General features: G+C 32.4%; 1 protein-coding gene across 1 annotated transcript in view; it reads right to left on the reverse strand.

Annotated features, from left to right (window-relative positions):
• The window catches only part of LOC108781212 (atrial natriuretic peptide-converting enzyme), a 28,144-nt gene extending 1,485 nt beyond the window's left edge, over positions 1 to 26,659 (reverse strand). Inside the window, exons 1-9 of the mRNA XM_018549130.1 lie at positions 26,612 to 26,659; positions 16,346 to 16,529; positions 7,206 to 7,419; positions 5,774 to 6,145; positions 4,789 to 5,021; positions 4,333 to 4,539; positions 4,010 to 4,223; positions 2,493 to 2,638; positions 83 to 254 (exon numbers count right to left, since the gene is read on the reverse strand). Of these exons, the coding sequence (XP_018404632.1) occupies positions 83 to 254; positions 2,493 to 2,638; positions 4,010 to 4,223; positions 4,333 to 4,539; positions 4,789 to 5,021; positions 5,774 to 6,145; positions 7,206 to 7,419; positions 16,346 to 16,529; positions 26,612 to 26,659 (1,790 nt within the window). The remainder of the gene's footprint in view (positions 1 to 82; positions 255 to 2,492; positions 2,639 to 4,009; positions 4,224 to 4,332; positions 4,540 to 4,788; positions 5,022 to 5,773; positions 6,146 to 7,205; positions 7,420 to 16,345; positions 16,530 to 26,611) is intronic.

Genomic DNA, 26,659 nt, shown 5'->3' on the forward strand with positions numbered 1-26,659 from the left:
TATTTATTCGATCAGAATTTGTTTATTTTTAACTAGAAATTTTTTTCACTTTTCCTCTTAGTGTACTTTTTATAAAACTCACCCTTGGAAACAGTACGCAGTTGTAAGCAACCAATTGTCCGCTACAAGAGTAGCATCACAAACATGAACTCCCTCCTTGAAGAGTGCAACATGCCAAGGCCAATCGCCAGGTTCTGCCATCTTATTGAGACCATTAATACCGCCGCTAGTACGTAGAGATTGTATTCCGCATTCTGATTTTCAAAAATCAAAATCACAACGTAAGTATAAATGAGCAAGATTAAAATATAAACAAATGTGATAATCAATATATAAAAACGCATATAAAAATGATAATAATTTTTATTTTTAAAATAAATAACAAATTAGGAAAAGAGTTTTATAATTGCGCCACGGTGCTCATCTAAAAAGTTTGGGGGGGGGGATACAGTTGCTTTCCATTTATATCAAAACTCAGATAATTTTTATTTGTAACGTCATAACTCAATTTAAATACACGTATATCTTTTCATTCTGATGAGTGATATACAACTGAATTTTTATTTATAATTTACAAAAGCTTTATTTACAATCTACACAAGTTTGAACCGATCCGGTCAATTGATCGAAAATAATTGATTGAAAACGATTCGTCGAAAACTAATTGATCAAACGGACAATTCATCGAAAAAAAATTGATCGAAAAAATATAACTAGTCGAAAGTGTAATTCATCGAAAGGATAATTAATCGAAAGGACAATTCTTGGAAAGTAATAATTGATCAAAAGGATGACTAATCGAAAAGACAATTGGTCGAAAGAACAATTGATCAAAACTACGGAGTAAAAAGAAGGAGACCAAACTTGAGGATGAAACATATGAGCTCAAAACATGGTTTCGGAAAACCTCATGGAAAATCGAAAAAATTATAGAGACTCTCTAACAGAGTCTAGCCATAAGACGAGTAGGCAAAATCCTACGAGAAAGAAGATATATCCATCCTTTTTTTTCTTTAAACTTAATCTAATTTCTCTGGACGTGCTCACGCACGATTGTCACTCATGATAGCCGTTCACTAGTTTAAGAACGTTATCACGAGAGAAAATTGGAAAACTTCAAATTTAAATCTAGAATATCAAATGAAATATTTAATTTTTTAAAGTATAAAAAATCCTCTTTTAATAATGAAACAGATTTCAAATGTAGATTAATATTCGACAAAATATTTATGTTATACAATACAAAAATGTATTTTTAATTAATTTATGAAATATAACGTTATATAATATAAACAGTTTTTATCTATTATATAATACAAAAATTTATTTTTAATTAATTTATAACGTTATATAATATAAAAAGCTTTGTGTTATACAATGCAAAAATTTATGTAATTAATGTTATATGAATAGAAAATATTTAAATTTATGTTTTATATATTTATTTTCCTCCCCATTAATTTTATTTTATTAATTATTATAATTAAACATTAAATGTAAGAAATTTGTTATCATATTATTATTTTAATGTTTTGTGTGTGTGTGTGCATATAAAGATCATAATATTTATTTATTCTAAAACAATTTTTATTTATATTGCTAAAATATAACACTATAATATTAATGATAACGTTAGAGTGATTCAAATGAGCGAGAATTGCCCACTTTTAGAGGACCAATCAAAACTGGATATCTTATCCAGGCTAGACTCTATATTAAGCCTTGTGTCCACGATACTAGAAATCGGTCCGAGATCTCGGATGAAGGAAAAATTGACCAATTACATGGTCATGTGACCAAATTGTTCAAATGTGATTTATTAATTCTTTCTTCATCCGAGATTTCGGACCGATTTCTAGCATCGTGGACACAAGGCTTTAGAAGGTCTCTACTGCATCCACGCTGACGCTTTACAACGCGAAGCGAGGACTATCTCATTAATTTTTCATGCGAAATGAATTCCCTCTCCCGGTTTTCTATTAAGGGGCGTACGATTTTTATAATCATACCGCTGTACATGAATTTCGACAGTTGTCATTTCGATCAATTGTCAATTCGACCAGTGGTTCTTTCGATCAATTGTTGTTTCGATCAGTTATCATTTCGACTAGTGGTTCTTTCGATCAATTGTATTTTCAATTGATTGTTCGTTCGTCGATTAATTGTCTTTCGATGAATTGTCTGTTCGATAAATTGCCCTTTTTCGATAAATTGATTTTTGATCAATTGCTTTTATTGATTGTTTTTCGATCAGTTGTCATCAAACCAAATCTGAGACCGTGTGCTTCACTATTAAATATTGTTAGCTCATATTAAAAATAAAATTATAAATCTGTGTTGTCATGCGATAACTTTATCTTCGAAGTAACCAAGTTGATATCATTATCTAAGAATAAAATACTCACATAATTTTAGACTCAGTATTATTTTATATGAAAATAGAAAGCAACTGATGTAACAAATAATTAAATAGATAGAATTCTACTTCGTACCGAGATCGGAACAGCGGACGTATAGAACTTCTTTGCTTGGGCAAGGAGCTCGGACAAAAGTAATTTCCGGTGCTGAGGGATCTTCCATGTATACATACGGGACATCCTCTTCGTCATCAGTTCTTACTTCAACGGAAGTTACGCCACTATGTTGAAGAAATAAAAAAAACAATTCTTAAATTATAAAATTCTCTTTTAATCGTACAGAATATGATTATACATATATTATACATATTGATCGTCATTGGCCGATTTTATTATCATATTTACTTTGTTTTATACATATATTAGTCAGAATTCAGAAAGTAACTTCGTTTTTAATTCAAAATGGTATATACGTATACATATATATATATTATATCTGCAAAATTTTTGACTATCGTGAAAACATATATTATATCTGCAAAATTTTTGACTATCGTGAAAACTTGAAGTTTTTCCCACCAAATGTTACTAGATTTGTTGTTACTGAGTTACTCACGAATTAAATAAAAGAAGTATTCTAACTTTGATTGCTCACAATTCCGTTAAAAATCATCGTAATCCAATTCAAAAAACACATTCTTAAAGCTGAAATTTTGCTTTATTGAATTATTATACAATTGCTAAATTATAAAACCAAGAAAGAGAGCATGGTTTGAAAATATTGTATATTTAGTTTTGAGTTAAAAAAAAACGAAATTACTTTCTGATCCAATTAAAAATATAAATTTTAAATAATAGTTATATATTTAAATAATATAAATTTTTAGTCTTCTTTCATTGTTAATTTTTATTTTACGTTATAAAAAGGAGATAAGTATAAAGATACGGCGGTTTAAATCGAACAGTAAAACGATTTTAATATAATATAAAATTTATATAGTTTATATAATGTTAGTATAACATAAAATTAAAAATAAAGAAATTAAAAAATAATAATATAATATCGTATCGAACGTTTCGGAATTCACAGGTCCTTCTTCAGCGATTCTTGAAAATTTTACATTCATAGAGATGAATAATCTTATGGTCTAAGCGACATCGAGTGATAACAATTGTTTCAAAGAATTGATTCTCATGTTTTTACATAAATTGGTGTCTAAAGTGAGAAATTCATTGTCATCAATATAAAATAGGATAAATCATTTATAGATGTAGATTGTCAATTATTGTCTATTGTCAAATTCTTTGTATTACGTCAATTATTTATTTGGTGATTAAAATTGATTCTTACGTACAATAAATTGTGTGAAAATACAGGACCATCTTAAATATTCATCTGATACCGTTGAGCGCAAGTGTTATAAAGTCTGTTATCTTTATAATAGACAGACTCTTAGGGCATCAGAACGATATTTATTTATTTATTTATTTATTTTTAATTTTATGTTATACTAACATTGTAAACTGTAGTTTTATATTATATTAAAATCGTTTTACTGCTCGATTTAGACAGTTGTATCTTTATACTTTGCTTTGCAAAAAACGAGCAAAATCTAATTAAAAAGGAGATATTTATACGAAGACATACTTACGTATACGTAAGTAAGGTACACAATGAACTTGCTGCTGTTTGGAGAACATTATCCATTTCCGTTTCTGGTAGAGTAGCGTTTAAATTCGCGGTACAAAGCTTGCCAATGATTCCTTTCTCATTGAATACAACATAGCCCTCTTTACTGTATTTTGTTATGTGCGGTGTGCTCCAGGTTTGTGATCTTAATTCTTGTACGCTCGATGCTAAGAATACTGCAACAAAATATAAAAATAAAGAGCATTTATTTTGATTCAATCAACCTTTATCAAAAATTAATTAATTGACTTTTATCTTACTTTTATTACTCATCGTGTTACTTACAACAGTCTTTTTCGTCGCTGCCGTTCGGACAGTCCGCTTTGCCGTCGCATCGCTTTGAATGCGGTACACAGGTTCTTCCTACTCCGCAATGCATATAACCATCCCGGCAGTAGGCGCAATTCTTTTCATCAGAAAGATCCGGACAATCAATCACACCGTCGCAAATCCTCGACGATAAAGCTTTCGACTGAAGCGCTTGTACGCATCCTACATTAATCTTTGCATTAATTAATCAGGTTATTTTCTAAATTTTTGAAATGAAATCTCACTATAAAAACTAAAAAGTAAAAATTGAGTCTTGAAGAAGAGTGGCTAAATTTTCAATCTTTAAAAATAAGATTTTCACTCTTCAGAGTAAGATTCACTTTAAAAGTGTTAGAGAGTATTAAATACTGTACTTTTTTGTAACTTAAAGAGAGATTGTATTAGGTGTTACTTTGTTTTAATTAATCACACCTGGCTTCGGCCTGCAGCTGCCAGGACCGGTATACTCCGGAAAGTTGGAGCAATCTAAAGCACGTTTTATCTTTTCAGGAAGACGACTGCCACATCCATTCCAGAATTCCCTGCAGAAACTCCTGCAAGGCAATTGCAGTAGATCCTCCGGTTGACTTGATCGACATGCAGGTTGCAATACTTGACAAACAAAGTCGTAAGCTGACGGATAGCATTCCGCGTCCACCAGTTCCCTATTACAATCATGTATTATATATATTAATTAGATCGAATTATTAATTTTGAAATATAATAAGAAAAGATAAGCTGTAAGTTATTTCTTTGCAATAACTATATAATCTTTAAATTGTCATACATCTAATTAATAGTAAAATATAAAAAATTAAATTTTTATAGTATAAAGAAAAAACGGTTTAAATCGAGAATAATGGGATTTTTTATAAAATAAATTTCTAGTTTACAATGTTAATACAACATAAAAATAATCAGACGAATACGTAAAGATGCTCCTGTTTTTATACTTTTTATTACACAATTTCCACATTCACGCAAAAACAAAAGAATCTTCGAATAAATTGTACTACATCAAGTTGTATAGACCGTAAGATTATGCTTTCATCTCTACGATATTGTAACATCTATAAGAATCACTGAAGAAGGACCCGTAAGTTCTGAAACGTTCGATATTATTTTTATATTATTTTATATATTTATTATTTTTTTTTTTTATTTGTATTAACATTGTAAACTAGAAATTTATTTTATAAAGAAATCTTATTACCGCTCTATTTAGACCGTTTTTTCTTTATACCTTGCATTGCAGAAAAAACGAGCAAAATCTAATTAAAATTTTCATATCCTTTTTAACAATTTTTTTCAATGCAATAAAGTCTAACAAAGTATATGATTTCTGTTATAAAATATGACATATTCTTTCTAATCTGGTTGAGTTTACCTTAGGCTTATCTAATCTAGGGAGATATACCTAAAAGCAATGACATCCTCTTCCACATCCGACAATGATTGGTGTCCTAACATGTTTGGATACGAGCTGATATTATACGGGAGATGTTTACAGTACGATAAGTCCAACTTGCTGCATTTTCTTGGCGGAGGGGCTGTCGTTGTCGGCGGTAATGTTGAAACCGTCGACTGCGGACTATTCTGCGCGTTGAGGGCCTTCAAGCTTTCTTGTACTTCAAGACTCTTCGCTTCTATTGTCAGATTCGTCAGGTACCGCGAGGTTTCGGGATTCAGTTCCCGCGACAAAATGTCCACAATATTTCCAGTAGTTATAGTTTGATATCGCGGATCAAATCTCACATCAAAGTGCACCACCAAATCGCGGCCTTCCACCCTGTAAACGTACAGGTATAAACTGCTTATTTTGGAAAATAAAAAAAGCTCTCTAAAGAATGTATATATTAAAACTCTCTTTAAAATTTCACAAAGTTCTTAAATTTATTAATAATCAAGATAATTATTTAAAGGTGATCGCTCCTTTATTTGAAAAGTGACACAAAAAACGCTTAAAAAACATGAATTTTGAATTATTATCATGAATGAGTTATCATTACCAATCGTTAAAAGTAAATTAACAACTTCATTAAAAAGTCATCCAAATATCATAACTCCCGCAAACGGACAATTTTTAAGGATTGTAAAACAAAAATGACATTTTGATACCTATATTAAAAATTCTTTGACGATATATTATGACATATTTTTAATAAACAAGAAATGTTAAATAGATATAAAAAATATTTAATATTTTTTCTTCATTAAAATAAAATATTAATTTTGTAACTTACAACTGTATTGTGTGATAATAGTATTCTATATTGAGTATTCGCTCATAATTTGCGTCAAGTCTATAATTTCTTTATAATTTACTTATGTCAGATATATCAGCATGATGCGATTCCGCAATAATGTAACTCATCTCGTGAGGATAAGTTCAGTGAAATCTACAGACTCGAGTGTGATACATTATTGATGAGCATGGCCGCAATAATGTTGGTTGCATTTCATTGAACGTTGAAAGGAGCAAGTGTCGTGAAATCACGAGAAAGCTGCAAGACTATCGCGTCCGATTTCTCTCCTACACTAGTCTGAGTCGTTTTCATCGGTTTCCGCGACATCAGTTGGCTTTGTCTCACCATTTTCCCGTCTGCGAAAACAGATTTCATGACAGAGAAACCAGCCGAGGGAGAGTTCGTATATACGACCTCGTAATTGGCCGATTTTCTGATCTCACACGTGACTCGCTGTTGGGTGCTGTTGCACAATTCGTTTTGCAAGCGTCTTTTATAGGTGTGCCTTATGACGCAGTACGAAAGGAGGCGAATATAGGAAATAAAATAATCGAACATCCAAATATTGATAATGTTAATTGTAAAATAATATAGTTTTGTTACCCGTCAAGCGCCAAGACATCCGATGCAAGGAACGATAACTTCAACCAGCTGCGACGGAAGATAAGATTTAAGCGGTCGCGATACTCCCGTGACCGTATCCGGAAGGCCTCAGTAGAGGGATCAGCCAATTCCGCGGTGAAGGAATCGCCTTTGGTAACTCGGAATGTCGCGAGAAATACCTGATCCCCAGGTGGATCCGACGTAAGGAATGTGTCTAAAATAAAGAAAAAATATTTGATGCTATTACGTATATTTATTATAAAACAATTTGCAAAAGTAAATAATAAACGATAAAAAAGCAGGAAAACACGTACATCTATCTATTTGTAAAGCAAACAGTTTACTGCATAAAAATAATAATTTTGCCAAAGTATCTAAAAATTTAAGTAAATACAGTTCTGAAAATAATTTTATTGTATCATCAAAATAATTATCTACACTAAAAAAAATGAACTAAATTTTAACAAAGTTGAATGGTATCAACTAAATATTTACTAAATATAAAGATATAGTTATTTAGATATTTAGTACAAGAGGACTATTAATTTCATTTATGATAACTATTATTTTTTTATTGTCTAATTACTTATTTATTCTAAATAAATGTTTAGTTGATACTTTCAAATAAATTTAGTACATTCTTTTACAATTTGATATACTAGCAATCAGCTTAAATGTCTCACATATTAGTTATTTTGATAATTCAACACACAAAATTATCTCTAGTTTTACATTTAAATTTTTAGATACTTCAGCCAAACTGTTCTTTTCGTGTGTCAAATAATAAGATTGAAACAATATAAAACCCAAATGTAGGATACGAGAAATTTTGTGCTCAATAACAAAGAAATATCGTGTAAAAAAATAATTTCATAATATATAGATGTATGTCAAGGATAAAAATGATATAAATAAATGTCACATGATTATTAGCTTAATGAGTTGAGTGTGCGAAGTCTTTTCGCGATATAAATTTCACTGCTCTCCGCGCATCGATCATATTATAATAGATGTATTACTCAACCAGTGGCATTAATCAAAGCAAAAAGATTCACGTATAGAGCCTGATGATTATGCTGTAAACGTAAGGAAAGTTGATTGCCAGTATATATAATACTCGTGAAAATTACAGTGGGGTTCTCGTCACCGACAGGAGCGTAATGAATCATTATCATTCGCTGCTTTATTAGACGTTACCTCCGCATGACGTTTTGTATTTCTGCTGACAAAGTCGATTAATGAGGACTGTACGAATTTATGAAAGAGGTCACAGCAATCTCTTTCTCGCGGAGGCTAGCTGGAAATTTCGCGAAACGACCGATAAGCAGCCGCGGGAAGGAATTTAGAACGTGGCAGTGTGCACGAAGTCTCACGTAATTCGTTGTACGTACCACAATCTGGCTTTCTAATGCATGTACGATTGGAAATGATAGAATCGAGCGTGCAAAACGTGCCAACAATGTCGAGGCGGGTTCGCTCGCCAAGCGTTGTCATTAGAACGTCGGCGCGGCCAATTTTCCGTGCCTGGGTAAAACGAGACAAATCGGGAGCACGCAGGTGCCTGCAGGGATCTCGATTTCTCACTAGGAATCACCTTTCACCGAGTCCCCTTCCCATTAATTCAACATGGCTTGCCCGGTGAGAGAACTTCTTTGACCCTTTGGTATACGGTCATGGGCGGCGGAACACTTTTTTTTTTTCTGAGAATAACTGCGCGATACATTCTTTTTAATTATCTTTTATTGCTTTTTTTACTTTATATAATATATATTTTAATTTAAAAGTACTCGACTGATTATTTAGATCAATTTTTGTCTTTTGACTTGTATTTTTCCAGTCCTCGAGTAAAATCCTCATAGATTTTTACTTTATTTAACACATTACTGAAACTTACGCATTTTACAAACTCTTTGAAAATATCTTTAAATATTTCATGCGGTTCTCGGTTCTCGTCTTTAAAGTATTTTTAAGGAAGAAAGTAACAATTAAACTTTAAATTGTAGAAGTTTTTGAAGAGATAATGTAAATCTTACTTTTGACTGAATAATAGCGACGCCTATGGTTATATCTTTCCTCGTGAGTATGCTGTTGGTTCCGAGACGCGATACTCGTGGTGTACGGTATATTTTTCCCATCTAACTAATGAACATGGGATATCTAGCATTATCGCGCATACAAAATGCACGTTAGCCTAGAAGTACTTTCTCATGCATTTTTAGCACGAGACAGTTGCTTTGATAAACAAAAAATGACACTAACTCAAATAAACAAATTTAATTATGCTCCTTGATTGATACTTTGATAAATATAATTCAAAGGTTATGTATATGTTTTAATCTTAACAAACTATTAAAATAATTTTCAAAATGAAGGAAATTATATACAAATAACATAAAATGTCTGTATATAATACAAAATAAATTTTAATTTTTATATTTTAATGATATAGGAAAAAAACAAGTTTTCTATTAAATAAAGAAAATGTAGATTTTATTTTTTTCTCTTATTATAATCAATCTGCATATTTTAATACATAAAGTCAGAAACCTTTTTCTGTGGTCCTCAACTATTTGTCATTTTAGTGTTAATTCAAAATAAATTAGTGTTCAAAATGTTTCAAGGACACGGATCCCCACCTTTAAGGTCGAACCTTGGACTGGGCACGTACCCATCGGCTCAGCAACTCGGTCAGACCGTTATACGTTTGCCAGCTGAAAGCCTCAATGGATCTGCACATTCGTGCAACATCTTCCATGACCTCTTATTTCTCTCGGTCGTAAACACGAATTAAGCGGCGATATGAGGATCGCTGATTTTCATGCTGCTCGGATGCGCGTCTGTATCAGCGATTAACAAGCTAAGTTTAAGTGCGATGTAAATTATTCTCGAGCAGATTCGCGATAGCCATCGCTATTTCCGATACATTTGCAGAAGAGCCATATTAAAGTAAAACACATAGTGCAAAAAGCCGATGTGTATGCATTAAATGCTGCTAATCAAAGCCAAGCGGACGGAGCGTATTTACCAGCAAAGTGTAGAGAATGAAAGGCAGGAAGAAGATGATGCGGCCAAAGCCCATTGAGGTCTTTCAGCACGCACGCATAACGGTCTGACCGAGTTACCGAGTGTTCGAAGAAGCGCCGACATATACTCTTGATCGGACTTTTTCCTAGCAGTCGCGTTAGATTCTCGAAAAAATTATTCTCGAAAGAAGTGTATTTCCGTCGAGAGCGGTTATATTGCAGTTAGTGCCATCATCTCGTCATTTATTTTCTCAGTCTGAGTAATTATTTTGTTATTCAGCAATAGAATAAGATATTTATCGTGCCACGTGTTTCTTAAAATATCATATTGCAAATACCTTATTGCAGATATCATATGGAAATATAATAATTGTTGCTCAAGCGAGATTTGAAACAAACAAAATATTCGCATCGCTTGAGAAATCTATCGATTTGTCTAACTCAATTTTAACTAAATATAGAAGTAATCGAGAAGCATTCGACACAATTTTCCCTTATTGAAAGTCGCGATTCGCGCAGCAAGTCGCTACAGTCGCTTGAAGACACCATCCAAAAGCATTCAAATCACTGTTCCGTAACAAACGATCATTATTACGTCGAGGATATGCGGCCTTGACCTTACATTAGTCGTTTGCCGAGACAAATCTTTAACTTTAGTGTGAGGACTTTCTCGGAGATTTCACGGATTTCTAACAAAGTAACTTATGGAAGATTTTGTTTTCTAAGGGTTTTTTGGGTCACTGAATTCGATTCTAGCTTCAAAGAATCCTAGAATTCAAATTTAAAAAACTAACCTAATTATAGTGAAACTCGATTTTAAAAAATTCTTAGAGATTTTCTCTAAATATCGTTTTTAAAAATATCAAAAATGTAGTAACGTCCATGAAGAAGGAACTATTGTAGAAGCTCATAATCAGAGTTTGATAGTCAATTTGGAAGTATTAATGGTTGTAGTAGTACATAGTTATAGTACTAAGGATCTTCAATAAAACAAAATTAGAAATTTCATGTTACTTCACAATTAAAAATTCTCTAAAACTAAATTTTTTGATAATCAAATTATTTTTTATTCTATCCGCCATTGAATCCTCCGTTTTGATTTTTTTAATAATATTTTATCCCGATATCAAGGCTTTAAAAGAAATCACATTATTAAAAAGAACATTACACAAAGCCTCATTTATATATCGTATATATACGTATATATGCACATATAAAAAAATCTTTTTTATATACATATAAAAACTTCAATGTAACATGTCATTCATGTGAATCCGTAATTTTATTAAACTAATGTTTTTACGCAAATAACGTGTTCACCGTTAGAAATCGTACATTCACAATATACATTCTCTACTCCACGAAATCGTACGCTGGACTTCCTTCTTTCGAGAGAACGCGGTTAATACTACATCTATTTGTTAAAGGTTAGAGAGAATATATAAATATAATTTTGCATTTAAAAGCCGTTTTATTACTTAATTAATATTATCCAAAACAGAACAATACAATGTCTTCGTCACAATTCCTATTCATTAATAAAATTTTTATCTTCGCTTTTTTAGCAACCTTGTTACTTTATGTAGTTTTTCATAAATTTGATAAAACTAGATAGCACATATTATAGTTAATACATCTATGTTTCACATGTTTTCCTAACGTGAGTATATTTTATAAACGTTTGATATTTTATAACCGCTTGGAAAATGTAATAAAACCAACACATGCTTTTAAGTATTTATATAAAATAAGGAATTTCGAAAATTTTAATTTTGCACTGTGTCTATTCCTTCTAACCTTTAACAGAATCGGAACGTGAGCTAATATCTTATTTCCGTCATAATTATAATACTACAAACTCAAAAAATTGAAAGAAATCAAAACTTGGATTTCTCCTCTTCTTGTGAAATTTACGTTCTATATATTTAGAAATTATATAAATTATATAAATTATAATAAAAAGAGAGAGAGAGACACTAATAACGATAACTTATTTTTTCTGAATAATAATTTTGCGAGTGATAGATCCTCTTTTTCTCTATTTCTTTTTAATATTAATGTAATATATGTGACACGATATACAGTTATTTCCCCCCTTCGCATCCTGCTTATCGTGTAACTCGTGTGCGTCTAGCGTGGTACACCAAGGTGAAGTGCACGTGCCTACAAGGAAACGCCATTCATTCGGACAAAGCGGCGAGTTACCGTCGCGATCACAGCCCACGAAACATTCATGCACCATGAATGCGTCCATTTTCCGCGATCCGCGATCGCGATGCGTTACCGCGCAGGATAATTTCATGCCCGCCAGGCCGCCGATTGCCGGTTAACCGTGGAGTAATTGCATTTGCTCGTCTCAGCGCGTACCCTCGGCGCGTGTACGCAAGAACGGCGAGTGAAAGCGGCCATAGCGTTTGCGTGACGAAAATGTCTCGGTTCAGTAAAATGCCTCCGCGGATAACACGTGTATTTAAAATAACATATAGCAGCATGTAGTCGGGATGCAGTTATAGCATGGAAGTAAATGTAACGGCGATGGTACACGCATCATGTTTCAAATAATGCGCGATCTTTCATCGCTAATGCGTAGCCAATTAAATCCTTCGACAAAACGCTTACTTTCTAAGACGAGCATCGCTCTCGAGTTCGTCGAGCAACGATCCTTCTACGGTACAATAACTTTGTAAATTGTGAAGACTAATGTAGTCCAAATGTTTGACTTTTACTCGAAGAAAAATTATTAAGATTGATATCTCAATCAAAAAGCATTTTCGAAAATGCAGAAATAAAATTTAATCTTTTATGTTAATTAAAAATCATCATCTTTATATTGCAACGTAATCCTCTAATAATTGTATCAATGAATTAAAAATTACACAGTAGGCCACAAAAGCTGTAATATTAAATTAATTTTATACGAAACACATTTATTATAATTTTAGAAAAACATTTGAGTCATATAATATAGAGGAGGGTATAAATTTTCGAGAGTTTCCCGACCACACTCGGGGATCGTTTTACTTGTATTTTTCTTCGTAGAAATAATCATTATGATAATGCCAGACTGAAGGAAAAATTGGCTGTTCATTTAAAAATAAAATTAATAGGTTCAAATTGCGAGGGTTCGCTACTAAGAAGGCAAATCGAAAGATTCTTTTGAAAATTATATTTATTACGTTGAACAAATAAGGGTAAGACACAAATTAATGATTAATTTTATACAATAATAAAGGAAGAAAGGTAATTTTAATAAAGATGTTACCACAATATAGCGTATCCGATTCGGAATTGAGTATCTTCAAATATTTTAATTATATGTACAAGGAAATTTAAGCCGTTCGAGATCTTAGCCGATCATCAGATCCCGAAATTATTGATGTGCGCAAGGCACCGCCTGATATTGTTCGTCAGGCATAATAGATTATGATCTAAAAACTCGTGTGACTACCCAGAGCGTATCGTCAGATAAACCGTCCGAGCCGGATCATCGGATACTATTGATGGTAGCAACCCACCGCCTTGAGACATTCGTCAGGCAAATATGAAAAGACTTGACTACAGCTATAATATCAACATTACATAAGCTCGCTTCGTGCGACAATGAACATTAAAGAAAAACTCTTTACCTATTTTATAATACCTCTGCTTTATAAGTCTGGCGTTATTATAATGATTATTTTCTGTTTCTACGAAGAAAAATACATAAGAAAACATACAAATAAAACGATCCCCGAAAGGTCGGGAAACTCTCCTTTATTTATGTTATAAAATTTGTTGTGAATATGGAAATATTATACGAAACATAAACATTTAAATAATAAGTGACAATAAGGCTTATTAAGTATAAAATGAAAATAAATGTAAAAAGGTTCAGAGCCAACTTACATTGTTAGTAATAACAAAATTTAATTTCTAACATTAAATCAATTACAATTACAAACGTTTCGACACCGATCAGGTTATTTTCAATATGATAATAAGTATTACATTTGTATTTGCAACGGAAAATTCATTTGAAAATATATATTCTTCGTGTCTGTTCTTTTGATAATTTGTCATATCACAGTAGTCAATTAATAAAAACAGAACGTCAACAGTAATCCAAAAATTAGTGATTGTTAGAAATTAAAATGATCAGAATTGTAATTATATAAATGTTTGGTAAAACGACATGTTCTTATTAATATATGTTGAAAATCAGTCAAAAAAAGGTGTCGGCAGTTAGCGAACCACATCGTAATAACACACAGTTCTTTTATGGATCAAATTTGCAGATAAGGCATTTGAAACACAGTGATACCGACGATGTAAGCATTTAATATATTATCGAAATAGAAAAAAGAAATACGTTACGAATATTGTGTTGGCAATAATATTAACGTTGCGTTTGAGAATTACGCTATCAGCGCTGAGTTATTTTACTTTTATCATTAGATGTAATACAAGGACAGAATGACGCATAAGTCAATAGTACACTATATCATACATAGCGGAAATGTCGCATTAAAACCAAGATTCAAGTGGTATTTTTCAAAATTCTTTTGTAAAGTATTACGCCAATGTTGTACATTAATCGAATAAATTCTCATTCGGTTACGAATAACAAATAATTTTTTTATTTGTTATTTTTTTATTCGTTGATTGAATGATATGTTATTTGTATTAATCGTTATTCGACGTAAAATATAATTATTCGTTACTTTTTATTCGAAAATATAGTTAAAAGAAATAAATTAAATTTTTGTATAAAGATTACTATCTACATATATAGACGTTCGCTACTCTCTCGTTAATTTATAATTTACGCGTTAGCACAATTCACTTATTCTCATAGGCTTCCTAAAAACCGTAAACATGATATATGTGTGTATACTTCGTATTTCCTCCTGGAGCCTACATAGCTTGCTATTTGTTAGTATCGAATTCTCATATCAAGGAGTGCTGACTAAATATTATTATAGAAATACGAATTATAAAACTTGAAATCAGTGTAATATACATATTTGTATTAATCGGGTATATACATAAAAAGTTTTTGCTTAGATTTATATAGAGGTACTAATTCTTACTTATTATTTTATTCAGGTACTAATTCTTACCTATTATTTTATTCATTGGTCATATTTGCTCGTACTCTCATTTATATTTATGTTTTCAAACTCTTCATTATCTAGGAGATCCAAACTCTGAGCTTTTTATAGCTTAGAGAAATATCCACACACACACACACAACAATAAAAAAGTTTTTTTTAAATTTAATACGTCAATTCCTTCTCCGATGCGGAGAGATTATTTTGTTTTGCTCCTAGGATAAACACAGCTATAAATCCCACCGATTATCTGACAGTATGTTTGAAAAACGTGTGTTTCTAAAAGCTCGTTCAAACAATGAAAAGATTAAAAAAAAAAGAATAAAGTTTTGTCTGTGAATTACTTTTACATTATATGAATTAATTAGCATACTCAAAACATACTCTTTTACTAAATGAATTAGATTATGTATTTTTTTGGTTATTTTTCTTTCTATCTATCTATAAATAGAATTAGGAAAAATTCCAAGTTCCAGTCGTTGTGAATGATTAATTACCTATAACGTAGTCAAACAGGATGCTCTGGCTCCTTAATTCTCGCAACTAATTACTTCTTTCTTATTCGTCATACTTTTGAATAAAAAATAACAAATAACGAATAAATTATTCATTATTCTCCTAGTATGAATAACGAATAATCGAATTATTTATTATTCGCAAATAATGAATAAATTTATTCATTAATTTATTTTAGTCATTATTTAGAATAAATTTTGCCCAACACTGTATTACGCTATGTTCTAAACATATCTTTGAATTTCTAAATATTGGGGAGTACAAATTAGTTCGGTCCATTTTCCAAAAGATGATCGCCTCCAAAGACGAGCCATTTTTTTCGAGATGGAATTCGAAAATTGCCTGAGAAATGGGAAAAAGTAGTAGCCAGCGATGGACAATACTTTAATTAATCTGTTCATTCATTTTGTTTTGAAATAAATGCATTTTTGAACACAAAAAACGGACCGAACTAATTTGTACACCTAATAAATTTCTGAATTTCACATTGCAATTTCTTCAGCGTACTTACAGCCGAGGTATATAGAGACTCCTGAAAAGAGGAGAAAGAATAAAAAGGCAGCAAGGACACAGCATCCGCAACGATATTGCCCGCCGAGCTTCCTCGTAAAGCGGATGTCGCTATCCGATGATAAGATCGAGCTCGGTGTTCCGGCACGGCTGAATCTTCGTGTGCTCACCGTACTCACCGAAATCTACAAACAAAAACGTAATCGTCTTTTACACTGGCATTTTTAAAGATGTTTCGTTTATATACAATAAAATATAGACAAAACTAAAAGTATTAGTCAAATAGTCAATCAAAAATAATTAATAAAATAATAATATAATTGAATTATCAATCAAAAATAGTAATACCAGCTAATATCATTCAAAAAGTTTTGAGTAATACTACAGCCCATGTCACACTACGGACTGTGGCCGCGGATAGAGTCCCTATAATAAGGAGTCTGGCCAATCTTTCTAGTTTGCTAAAACATGGCGTCGTAGATATAGGTGTAGTCAACTGATGTGATACTATAAATATATCATAAACAGTATATAATCATTATAAATAAATAAAATAACTAATTTTTTAATACATATTGATAAAAGATCACAGCCTGTGTAAAAAGTAAGTGAGATATATACCATATATATTATATAATAGAAAACAAATTATACATGCATGCTGACATGAGGCATCTTATTGGTTCTTGAGGCTATTTGAGGCATCTTATTGGTTCCGCCATATTTTAGCAACACCAATAGAATTAGTAATGACTTGGCCAGACTCCTTATTATAGGGACTCTAAAAAAAAATTGAGATTGCGGATCGCGCATCGAAATTCAGCCAATCAAGACAAAACAGCTCTATCTTGATTGGCTCAATTCCGATGCGCGATCCGCAATCTCAATCCAATCCGCGTCCACAGTTCGTAGCGTGACACGCGGGCTTAACTCAGAAATGCATTTCAAAACCAACCGCATAAAACAAAAAAACAAATAATTTTTAAACTAAAAATGTTTAAACTCTTAAAAAATCATCATCGAACGATTGTGTCAACGCTTTATAAAGTATTCATATTTTCGTCAGGGCATATAAAAGCAGCGCAATCTGTATTTAAGAAATAATAATCCACAGTCACATAGTTTGCATAAACAAACAGCGTCGAGTGCTTAGAATTAGATTTAGACACTTTATCGCGACGAATTTGCGATACGAAAATTGGCAGGTAATGTAACTGCGTGCATCACTGCCTTATGATATATTAGTATGGTATAGTATATGAAAGATGTCAATCTGTTGTAACAGCGACATCTGGCGATTTCATTAGAATTCGAGCTTTGCTTTAGGATCCCCTTAAGTAGAAATTAAACAAAAAATTAAATAATAATTTTAAAACTAATAAGAAAATTGTGCTCAAATTTTACACAGAGTACGCAAACGTAATAATAAAACAATCCGTAAAATTTTTGTTAAATTCCTAATATTAAAAAAATACATAGATTTTAAGCATTATTCCTAAAAAAAAATAATAACCTAATTGTTTTAAACACAACCAATAAGAAATTGCCTTTAACGGTCGAGCTGGATCTTAGGTGCTATTATAATTCCGTGTGAATTTATATATTACGTATGTAGTTTTTTAAACCGCGCATCAAACAATTTTTCGGTCTTGAAACGCCACTCTACGAAACTACCGTAATAATATCATGAGTTAAATTATCTATAATAATTTAACGATTTTGATGCTCATGACATCTTAATAATGTTGAATGACATATTAAAATCTATGAATGTGACATATTAAAAAACTGTAAATAATTAATTTATATTGCGAAAAATATTACCTCGGCAGGAAGTCGAATCCGGATCATTTATTTTGTTTTAAGCAGCGGGACATAAAAGTCCCGTATGTACTTTAGATAATTTATAATACGCATTCATTTAAATAGAAATTTTATTTATAATTCTATATTCTGTGTATGTGAAATTCTGTTTCTTCACAAATGTTTCTTGTATTGCAGACTACACAAAAATAAAATAAAATTTTGTCACGAATTATAGATCGTCTAAAGCGGACTCAACACAGCATTTAAATAAAAACTAAAAGAGAGAAGATAACTATTAAATATCGTCATAATAAATATTCATCATGAGAAACAATCAATCACAAAATGTCAACAAATCAAAAAGCTATAAGAATAATCATTAATCATAATAGTCATCGATCTCTCGCATCAATCATATAACTATTATCTTGCACAACATGATCGCGAACAAGCGTTATATTATTAGTATCCATATTTCGTGCGCTTCCTATATATTTAAAGAGACTATTTCTATAATGAAATAAAGCCTTAGTAATAGCATTACGAAAGCAAGATTGCTGAAACTATTCAGTAAATAATAGTAGGCGGCGTCTTTCTCCACGCTGATGAAACATTCCGTTCCCTCGTGCCATCAATGAATTTTTACCAATCCGAAAGAACAGAGATTACCGTGATTCCTCATTGCGAAACAAACTGCATTAACGATCGCATCACTTCCGTCTCAAAGTCGAGACAAAGTAATGCAATCCGAGCCGATTTTGCTACAAGTTTGTACTACATAGAATGAGTAGTTAAGACAATTAAAAGACACTTTTAGATAAATATTGATATCTGAAAGTGTCCAAGAAAAAAAATCCACATTAAAAGAAAAATTTTCGGTCTAAGTAATTGCATGGTAAAATAATTATAGTGAAAAACTCCATAGTTATTGCTATAATATTAATAATAATTGTATTTATGATTCCACCAAAAAATATACATACAGTCTTGGTAAAAAATACTATAGATACCTTATTAATTATTATTCTCAAGCTTAATAATAAATAAATTATACTTTATGGTATTTGTTGCAAATCATTCTTTGTCTCAAAAGCCCCTTAAACTTATATGTAATGCTAGTAACAAATAGATAACAATGTAGGTAAAAGAATTCTAAATAAATGAAAGACATATAGATGCCTAATATTTTTTACCAAGACTGTAGCTGAAAATAAAATTATAAATAACAGTCTATAAATTATAGGCTATAAATTATGGTGATTGTATACATTTTTCTCTCGGTGTAGACGGGAAAATTCTGAGTTTGTGCGTCCACACACACACGGTCAAAAATATAAAAATTGATAACCTCAACGCCTCACGTTTTCTCGGTAATCCTAACTGCGTGTCACGCAACAGTATTGACTAAACCATGCGTACGATTGACATGTCTAGTTATCGCATACGAGCGTGACTCCGCACTCGTCCAAGAAACCCAAGCAAGCAAGCAACCCTCATGAATAAATTATTTAAATTTAAATAGCATCCGTTTATTTAATCGCGTTCCCCGTCGCGTACGATGCATCTCCACGCTCGGTTGCAGCGCACGGCCCACAACAAGGTATCGTCGATATGCCTACGCCTCCGCTCCGTTCTCTCAAATGCTACACCCGGCACACGCTCCGCGGCGCGAAGGATCGCGCCTATGCAACTATATAGGATGGGCAACTGAAAGAGCGTCTGAATTACGGGTTGCTTTTCGCCGCAAAGGTCGTACAGGATTAAAGACCAAAACCCACCTAAACAGCACAAGAATCCTATTACTCGCCGAAATACGACAAACTGTATTTTCGTGTGCCACACTAATATATGCATCCAGTTGATTCTATTGCACGCGCTGAGTTTCGTGGAAAAATGCAGACATCCTCAGTGGTATTTTCCGTTAAAGACGCACCAGAGCGCGGGCAATGGTCTAAACTAAATGTTAGGTAACAGTGGATACTCGAACAACGTCCGTGAGAGTCGACCGATTTTCTCACGCGACCCGGAGTACACACATGGGAACCAAGTTTAGACACAAACACGCATTACATAGCAGTTGGCAAATGAGATGCTGTCTTGAATTCTATTTTCAATCACTTCCGCACTGCGATTATCACGCCCGAGCAGTCATTATCTAATTAAGGCGGTTTAACCGATACAAATACACGCGCGTATTATTACAGGATATAAATTTATTAAACTATGTCAAATAATCATTCGCGATTCAATCGATTCATCGTACTTATTATTTATCAAAGTGTATAAGTTGGGTAACATGATAAAAGTAGAAAACAGAGTATTGAATGTAACAGTTAAGCTGATGATGATATATTATATAGCAAAATTTAAAAAAAATTATTGATAAAGTATGAAAATATATTTTATATCTTTATCTGCATATTTTATTAACATTACGATTCATTTACAATACATTTAGCGTATGAAATATTAACATTTATAATAGTTTAACTTTATAGCTAAAATATTTCTCCACCGCAAAACCGCAATTGCAGAAAAGTTCCTTGCACTGTGTATCGTTATATAAGAGTGATTTATAAAAATATTATGCCCCCATCATGTCTGTTATGAAACTGGCAATAGAACGATGAACTAGAAGTTGCCTTTCGTTTGTGGATATCAGTTTCGCGAACAATGTACTGGACTGTGCAACGATTTTTACTTGTTCCGCATGATTGGCTCTGATGTAATATCAAAATGCTATTAGAAATAGCATGCACTGAAAACGTTTTATTTCTCAATTCAAACTCCGCTCGCATTTGTAGCTAAAAAAGTAGTAAAAATCGCGTATATGCTTTAATTAGTTATTTAGTGCACAATAGACTATCTAAATTTTTAACGTAAATGTCTAGCGCCACTCAAAGTTAAGAGTACTACTATTTTGTTTGATCGTTACATAAGATTTACGATAGCGACAAAAAACCTAACTTTGGCAAACAATAGTGCGAAAAATATTACGAAAGTCAAATGAAAGTTCGTGTACTATCTTTGTTCTAACCTAGTTCGGCAACACTTCCGCTAAAATGTCTTTCTCATGCAGTCACGATATACCCTTTATTGCTTCCAAACCGAAAGAATAAAACGGAAATCATAAATCAAGCATAAATAATTTTCCTTTTCTGGCAAATAAAAAAAAGAGTAAAGCTGCTTTCGAGTGCGAAGTAAAAGTGCCAGATGATTTCCCGATTGCCTTGTAAAGCGAAAGGTCAAGACGATCTTCCGCGAAGAAAGAAACAAATGTCGAAGATGTTCGCGCGAAGGAAAAATAATGCAAAACAATAATGAAAAACAAATTATAATATTGAAAGATAATATACAAAGATATTTTCTCAAATATAAATGTTATTTTTAATTTTATTCAGAAAAGGTTTTAAATATATTTTGTATTTAGCAAAATTTTTTTTAGAAATATTTTCAATTAAAAACCACTTTGATTAACTTTAATTAATTTTCTGTTGAAAGAAATTATTGATTGTTAAGAACAACACAGTTGAAATGATTAGTTGAAAATCTTGTTGGCATCTATTGATTGTACGTAATTGTGTTAATCAATATAGTATATATAATTAACTCAATTAATAGATGCAAACAGAAGTTTTTACTTCGTTTTAATAAATATATCGATGCAAAGATTAGCGATTAAGAACGATACATACTTAAAATTCTTAATCGCTAATCTCTGCCCTACCATATCACTTAAAATTACATTTTGAAGGACAATTAAAAATCTTACAATACTACTAATCAAATTAATTGTCGATTAAACTTAATCAAAGTTAATTGTATTTTAATCTTTCTCTATTGATTTTAATCTTTGCCTTTAAAATGATTAGAAATTCCGAACACAATGAATAACAATTTATTTCAGAAGTAAAATTGGTGATCATGGATGATCATGTTTTGTAATAAATGTGATACAAGACAAATGCAAACTCCCTGCTTCATGATTGAGTTGTATTCTTATAAAACAGTTACATATATTGCTGCAAGAACATACGTGAGAGTTATCAGTGCTTCACTCGCGGTTCTGTAACGGCTTAAATAAACAAAGCCATTATCTCCAGGAGGCTACGTAAAAAGGAGAATGCAAATGCCAGGTAAGAGCGACGCGGTTGACCGCGGTTGCGAGTTCCATACCGATCTCGATAATGGGCCGTTTCGCGCTTGAGACGAGCCGATCCGATCTAGTAGACGCACCAGATTGGAAAGTAGAATTCAGTGAGGATAAACGCAGGGCATCGGTAGCGATTGCAGGAAGAGATTAAGACACGCTCGGACTGACCGGTACGTTTTGAGTTCTTCCGTTAATAGGCGCGGTCAGTGACTTCAAGGCCGGGGAAAAATTAGGCTACCCGCTGATAGAAAAAAGCGCTTTCCATGGTCAGAAACTTTCGTGAAAGTTTACATAGTCTCATGCGGTACTGGCAACTGCCTCCGGTACCAATCGGACGTGGTTATAATAATAGACCGATGCGTAATGACCGTTGTAAACGCTGCCGAGCCATTGAACCGCTCTCTAACCGATGGGTAAAGACTGCTTCCACTCCAAAATGAGCTATGTCGAATTTACGTCCCCGTGAAACCGCGCGTAAAGAGAAACCTCGGGTTTATGTAAAAATTAATGCCAGAGAAAGAAGTTTCTATGTAATCGTTGAAAAGATGATTCAGATCAGATATTAAGATATAAGGAAAATATCTCGCAACGGTATCTTAATGACTCCAATTTATAGATCCTACACATTCTGAAGAAAATGCGAAATTTTTCTCCTCGTATATCATTTTTCTGCATTAAATCTTTCGTTTATGAGTGATTCCCTTGTGCATATACAAGAAAATAATTTACAAATAAAGATCTACAAATAAAAAATACAGAAAAATTGTATATATGTACAGTGAGTGCAAGAGATATTCGTAGAAAAAAATTTTATTTAACAAGCCTTATTTTTAGAAAATAAATTATTTTTATTTTATTAATTAATTATTTAAAAAAAAAATCTTAAAACATTAATTAATAATTTTAAAAAAATTAATTTAATAAAAATCAATAATAACAAAGAATACGTTCTGTTCTAATATAAAAAACGAGTTTGCATGTGTTTCTGATCTTAAAAACTAAATTTCTTGATTATACTTTTTTGTGTATTAAAATAATATTATTTTTAATTTTCACTTATTTTTAAAGTGATATACCTTATTTACTGTACATCTTTTTGGTATATACAAATTTTGAGAAATATATAATCTATTTTATTATATTTATGAATAAATTGTTAATTACTTAGCAAGAAATAATTATCAATTAGACGTCAAATTGGTGTCGTATACATATATCTAACATTCAGTTCAATGAGTTATTTTTCGCTGGATAATATTTATCTTTTTAAGAATTCAATAAAAAAATCAACTCTCGAAATAATCAAAATGAAAATCTAGGGCTAATGAGAGCAATTCGCTGTTAGTAGTGCGATCAAATAAACATTTTTTAATAATTATAAGAATGAATACAATACTAAAAACTAGACGTTTCGGCCTACATCCGGGCCATCTCTTCTTGTTGTCGTCGGAATTGAGAAAACGTGTCAGTCGATTGTCAACCATGGAAAGAATCAATGTCTATGACCGGTGAAAAAAATCTGTAAAACGTCATTGGAGCTACTGTTCTCTTGTGACTTTCTTAACCGTTATAACCGTTATACCAAACGTCAAACTACCTTTCCAAAAGAGCAAGAATCTAAGAACAAGTTTCTGTCCGTCTTGAATTACAATCCGCTCAGTCATACTGTCCACGAAGTAACAAGTAAGTTCCCAGAACATGACACTCAACAAAGAGCAATCGTGAAAAAATCACAGAAAGATGATCTCTAATCTGTAATCTGTCTTTATACGTTTTATAAAAATCATTGGCATCGTATTTTATTCAGAAAAATGTCTTAAATCGTTTTACGCCATTTCAAGTTTTGTTGTTCGAAATTACAATGTACTTATAATTTTATATAACATGTACATTTGATTAGTAACAAAAATTGTATAACAATAATAAAATTATAATATTTTCATTTATATAATAGCCAAAAATTTCAAGGAGCAAGATAAAAATCACAAAATAAAAAGAAATGAAGATGTTATCGATCATGTCACTTTACTTTTATTGAATAGATAACATAAAGAATTTATCGATGGCAAATCATTGATATAAACTGCTTCTCAGTATTCAACAAGACATTGCCACTGACCATTTGAATTTGACATCGTCGCGTCAGCGACAAGCGTCACGCGTGATTTTTGAGAATACCAAGTGCGAACGGGTGTCCGTGAAGTAACGGTACCGGGAATAGAGCAGATGACGACGGCCCAACCCAGGAGACCCAACCCAACTAACGCATCGCTCTCCATTCCGGTCAGCCTAGTTCCCCATCAACTCGTCGTGCGTAAGTATCCGCGTAGCCAAGAGGGGTTATTGGAGAACAAGGTCAATCGGTCTGGAGATGAAAACCAGATGAATCAGGCACCCGACGCCAAGAAAGAGATACAGAAATGGGCACAACTCCCGCATGTAAATAGCGTTAACACTTAGTATCTGGATAATTAATATTACCGATAAAGAAATCTTGTTAATTGAGTTGTATGTATGTTATTACTTCAATTAAATCACTACCAGCGCACGAGTTTTCCTTTCCGAAAAACGAATAATAATAAAACGTAAAATCATTGTTTATTGAAACAGAGATATTGTTATTATTAACCATTTTTTTTTATTTTTTGCAAAGGAACTGAGTATTAGAAATTTCTGATTACGCCAAATAGTATTGATAGAGAACAATATTGAATAAATCTGAAAAACCTTGGTGTTCAACTCATGTGACTCGTTAACGCATTTTATACACCTGGCTATCCAACAAGTTTTAAATGCATGACTCTGCACGGTTTAAATAATTTATCGTCAGTAGAAAATCGCGTGCACAATAATCCAACGGTCGGCGGTGACAAATGCGACCGCAAAAATAATCCGCATACGGTATCGGCTTGCAGATCACGAATCATCTCGATACGTCTTTTCTTTCAGTTTGCATGCAACGCTTTAAAGTCAACGATTCATTTCTATTTAAAATATATATCCAGATCTTGAAATATTCCTTGCTACGTTAATGAATAATGTATTAAATAATATATAAAAATAAAATTATCCGCATATTTATATAATATTATGCTAAAGCAAAGCATGCAGCAATTTTGCTAAAATTATGAGAATTCAGTTACAATTATAATTTGTGTAGAAATACAGATTTTACGTAAAAAATTTATATTTTAATAAAAATTTCTACACAAAATATATTTTTATATAATAGCAAATAACAACAACGTTGGCAAATATCCAGAAATCGGAATAATGCAGAACGTTTGATAATCAATGACTGACAATGAATAAACATAAGCGCGCGAGTTCAAGGTTGATTTTCCCTCTTGCGACAGTCCCGTTAGCCTTTCGATGACCTTTACATCGCTCTGTAATGCGAGAAAATTAATCGAAATAATTAATTGAAGGACGAAGGTGAGCACCAACGCTTGATGCACTACGCGACTTTCACCGAAGTTATTGTGTGAGGTTGATTTATTCGGCACCGTTTCTTACGACTGGAAGATCTCACTTCGACGCGAAGAACAGAGTTAATTTCGTTTTATTTTTTATTTGTCTTCACAAAATTTATATATATTATAATGTAAGAAATGCCGTGAGAGTTTGATTAGATTAATCAGAATTGCGCTTTCTCGCTACAGGCAGTACGTCGACTGAAATGTCAGCGACTCGAGTTATGGGAGCGATTATGTTTATCCTACAATTGTTCCACCGTTCCATTCTGCAGCATCATTTCTGGATAATAGAAGAGGGCGGGCACCTTATCCGCGAAATGATTATTTGCAAAGTCAGCCATAAGACGGAAATATGACGTTGCGTCGGGTAACAAAGGAATATTATGCCATTTCGCGTTCTTCGCTCGTACAGAACTTCTAATAAAGGAAGTTTAAGTGCAAGTTTGAATAAAGGTAATGTATAATACAATACGCGTTTATGAAGTTAATGCGCTAGAAAATGCGCACGTTTGAAATGTTCGTAGGCTTCAGGATTTATATCATGAATTATCTGCCCAGAGGCTCCGTTAAAACGTCGGACGATCAATCCGAGGAAACTGGAAAGTATTTTGAGCGCGCAACGCTTGTCGTTACTCATATCTTCGCTATACGTTAAACAATGCATTCCTCTACGTGCGATTCATAACGCCTCACATCTCCACGCGATTCCTCGCCTCGAGCTGTGTTTTCGCACGAGAGAGAGGGCCCGAATCCCTAATTAATAACACGACGAAATAATGAAGAAAGCATAGAGAACTACAAAGGGAAAGTGCGCCACATATTCAAGTCTCACCTTCGAGTCCCACGAGCTCTTCCGCTTGTGCTCCATTGCGACGGTCAT

This window comes from Cyphomyrmex costatus, unplaced genomic scaffold, assembly GCF_001594065.2.
Source record: "Cyphomyrmex costatus isolate MS0001 unplaced genomic scaffold, Ccosl1.0 scaffold797, whole genome shotgun sequence".
In the NCBI taxonomy this organism is placed as follows: domain Eukaryota; kingdom Metazoa; phylum Arthropoda; class Insecta; order Hymenoptera; family Formicidae; genus Cyphomyrmex; species Cyphomyrmex costatus.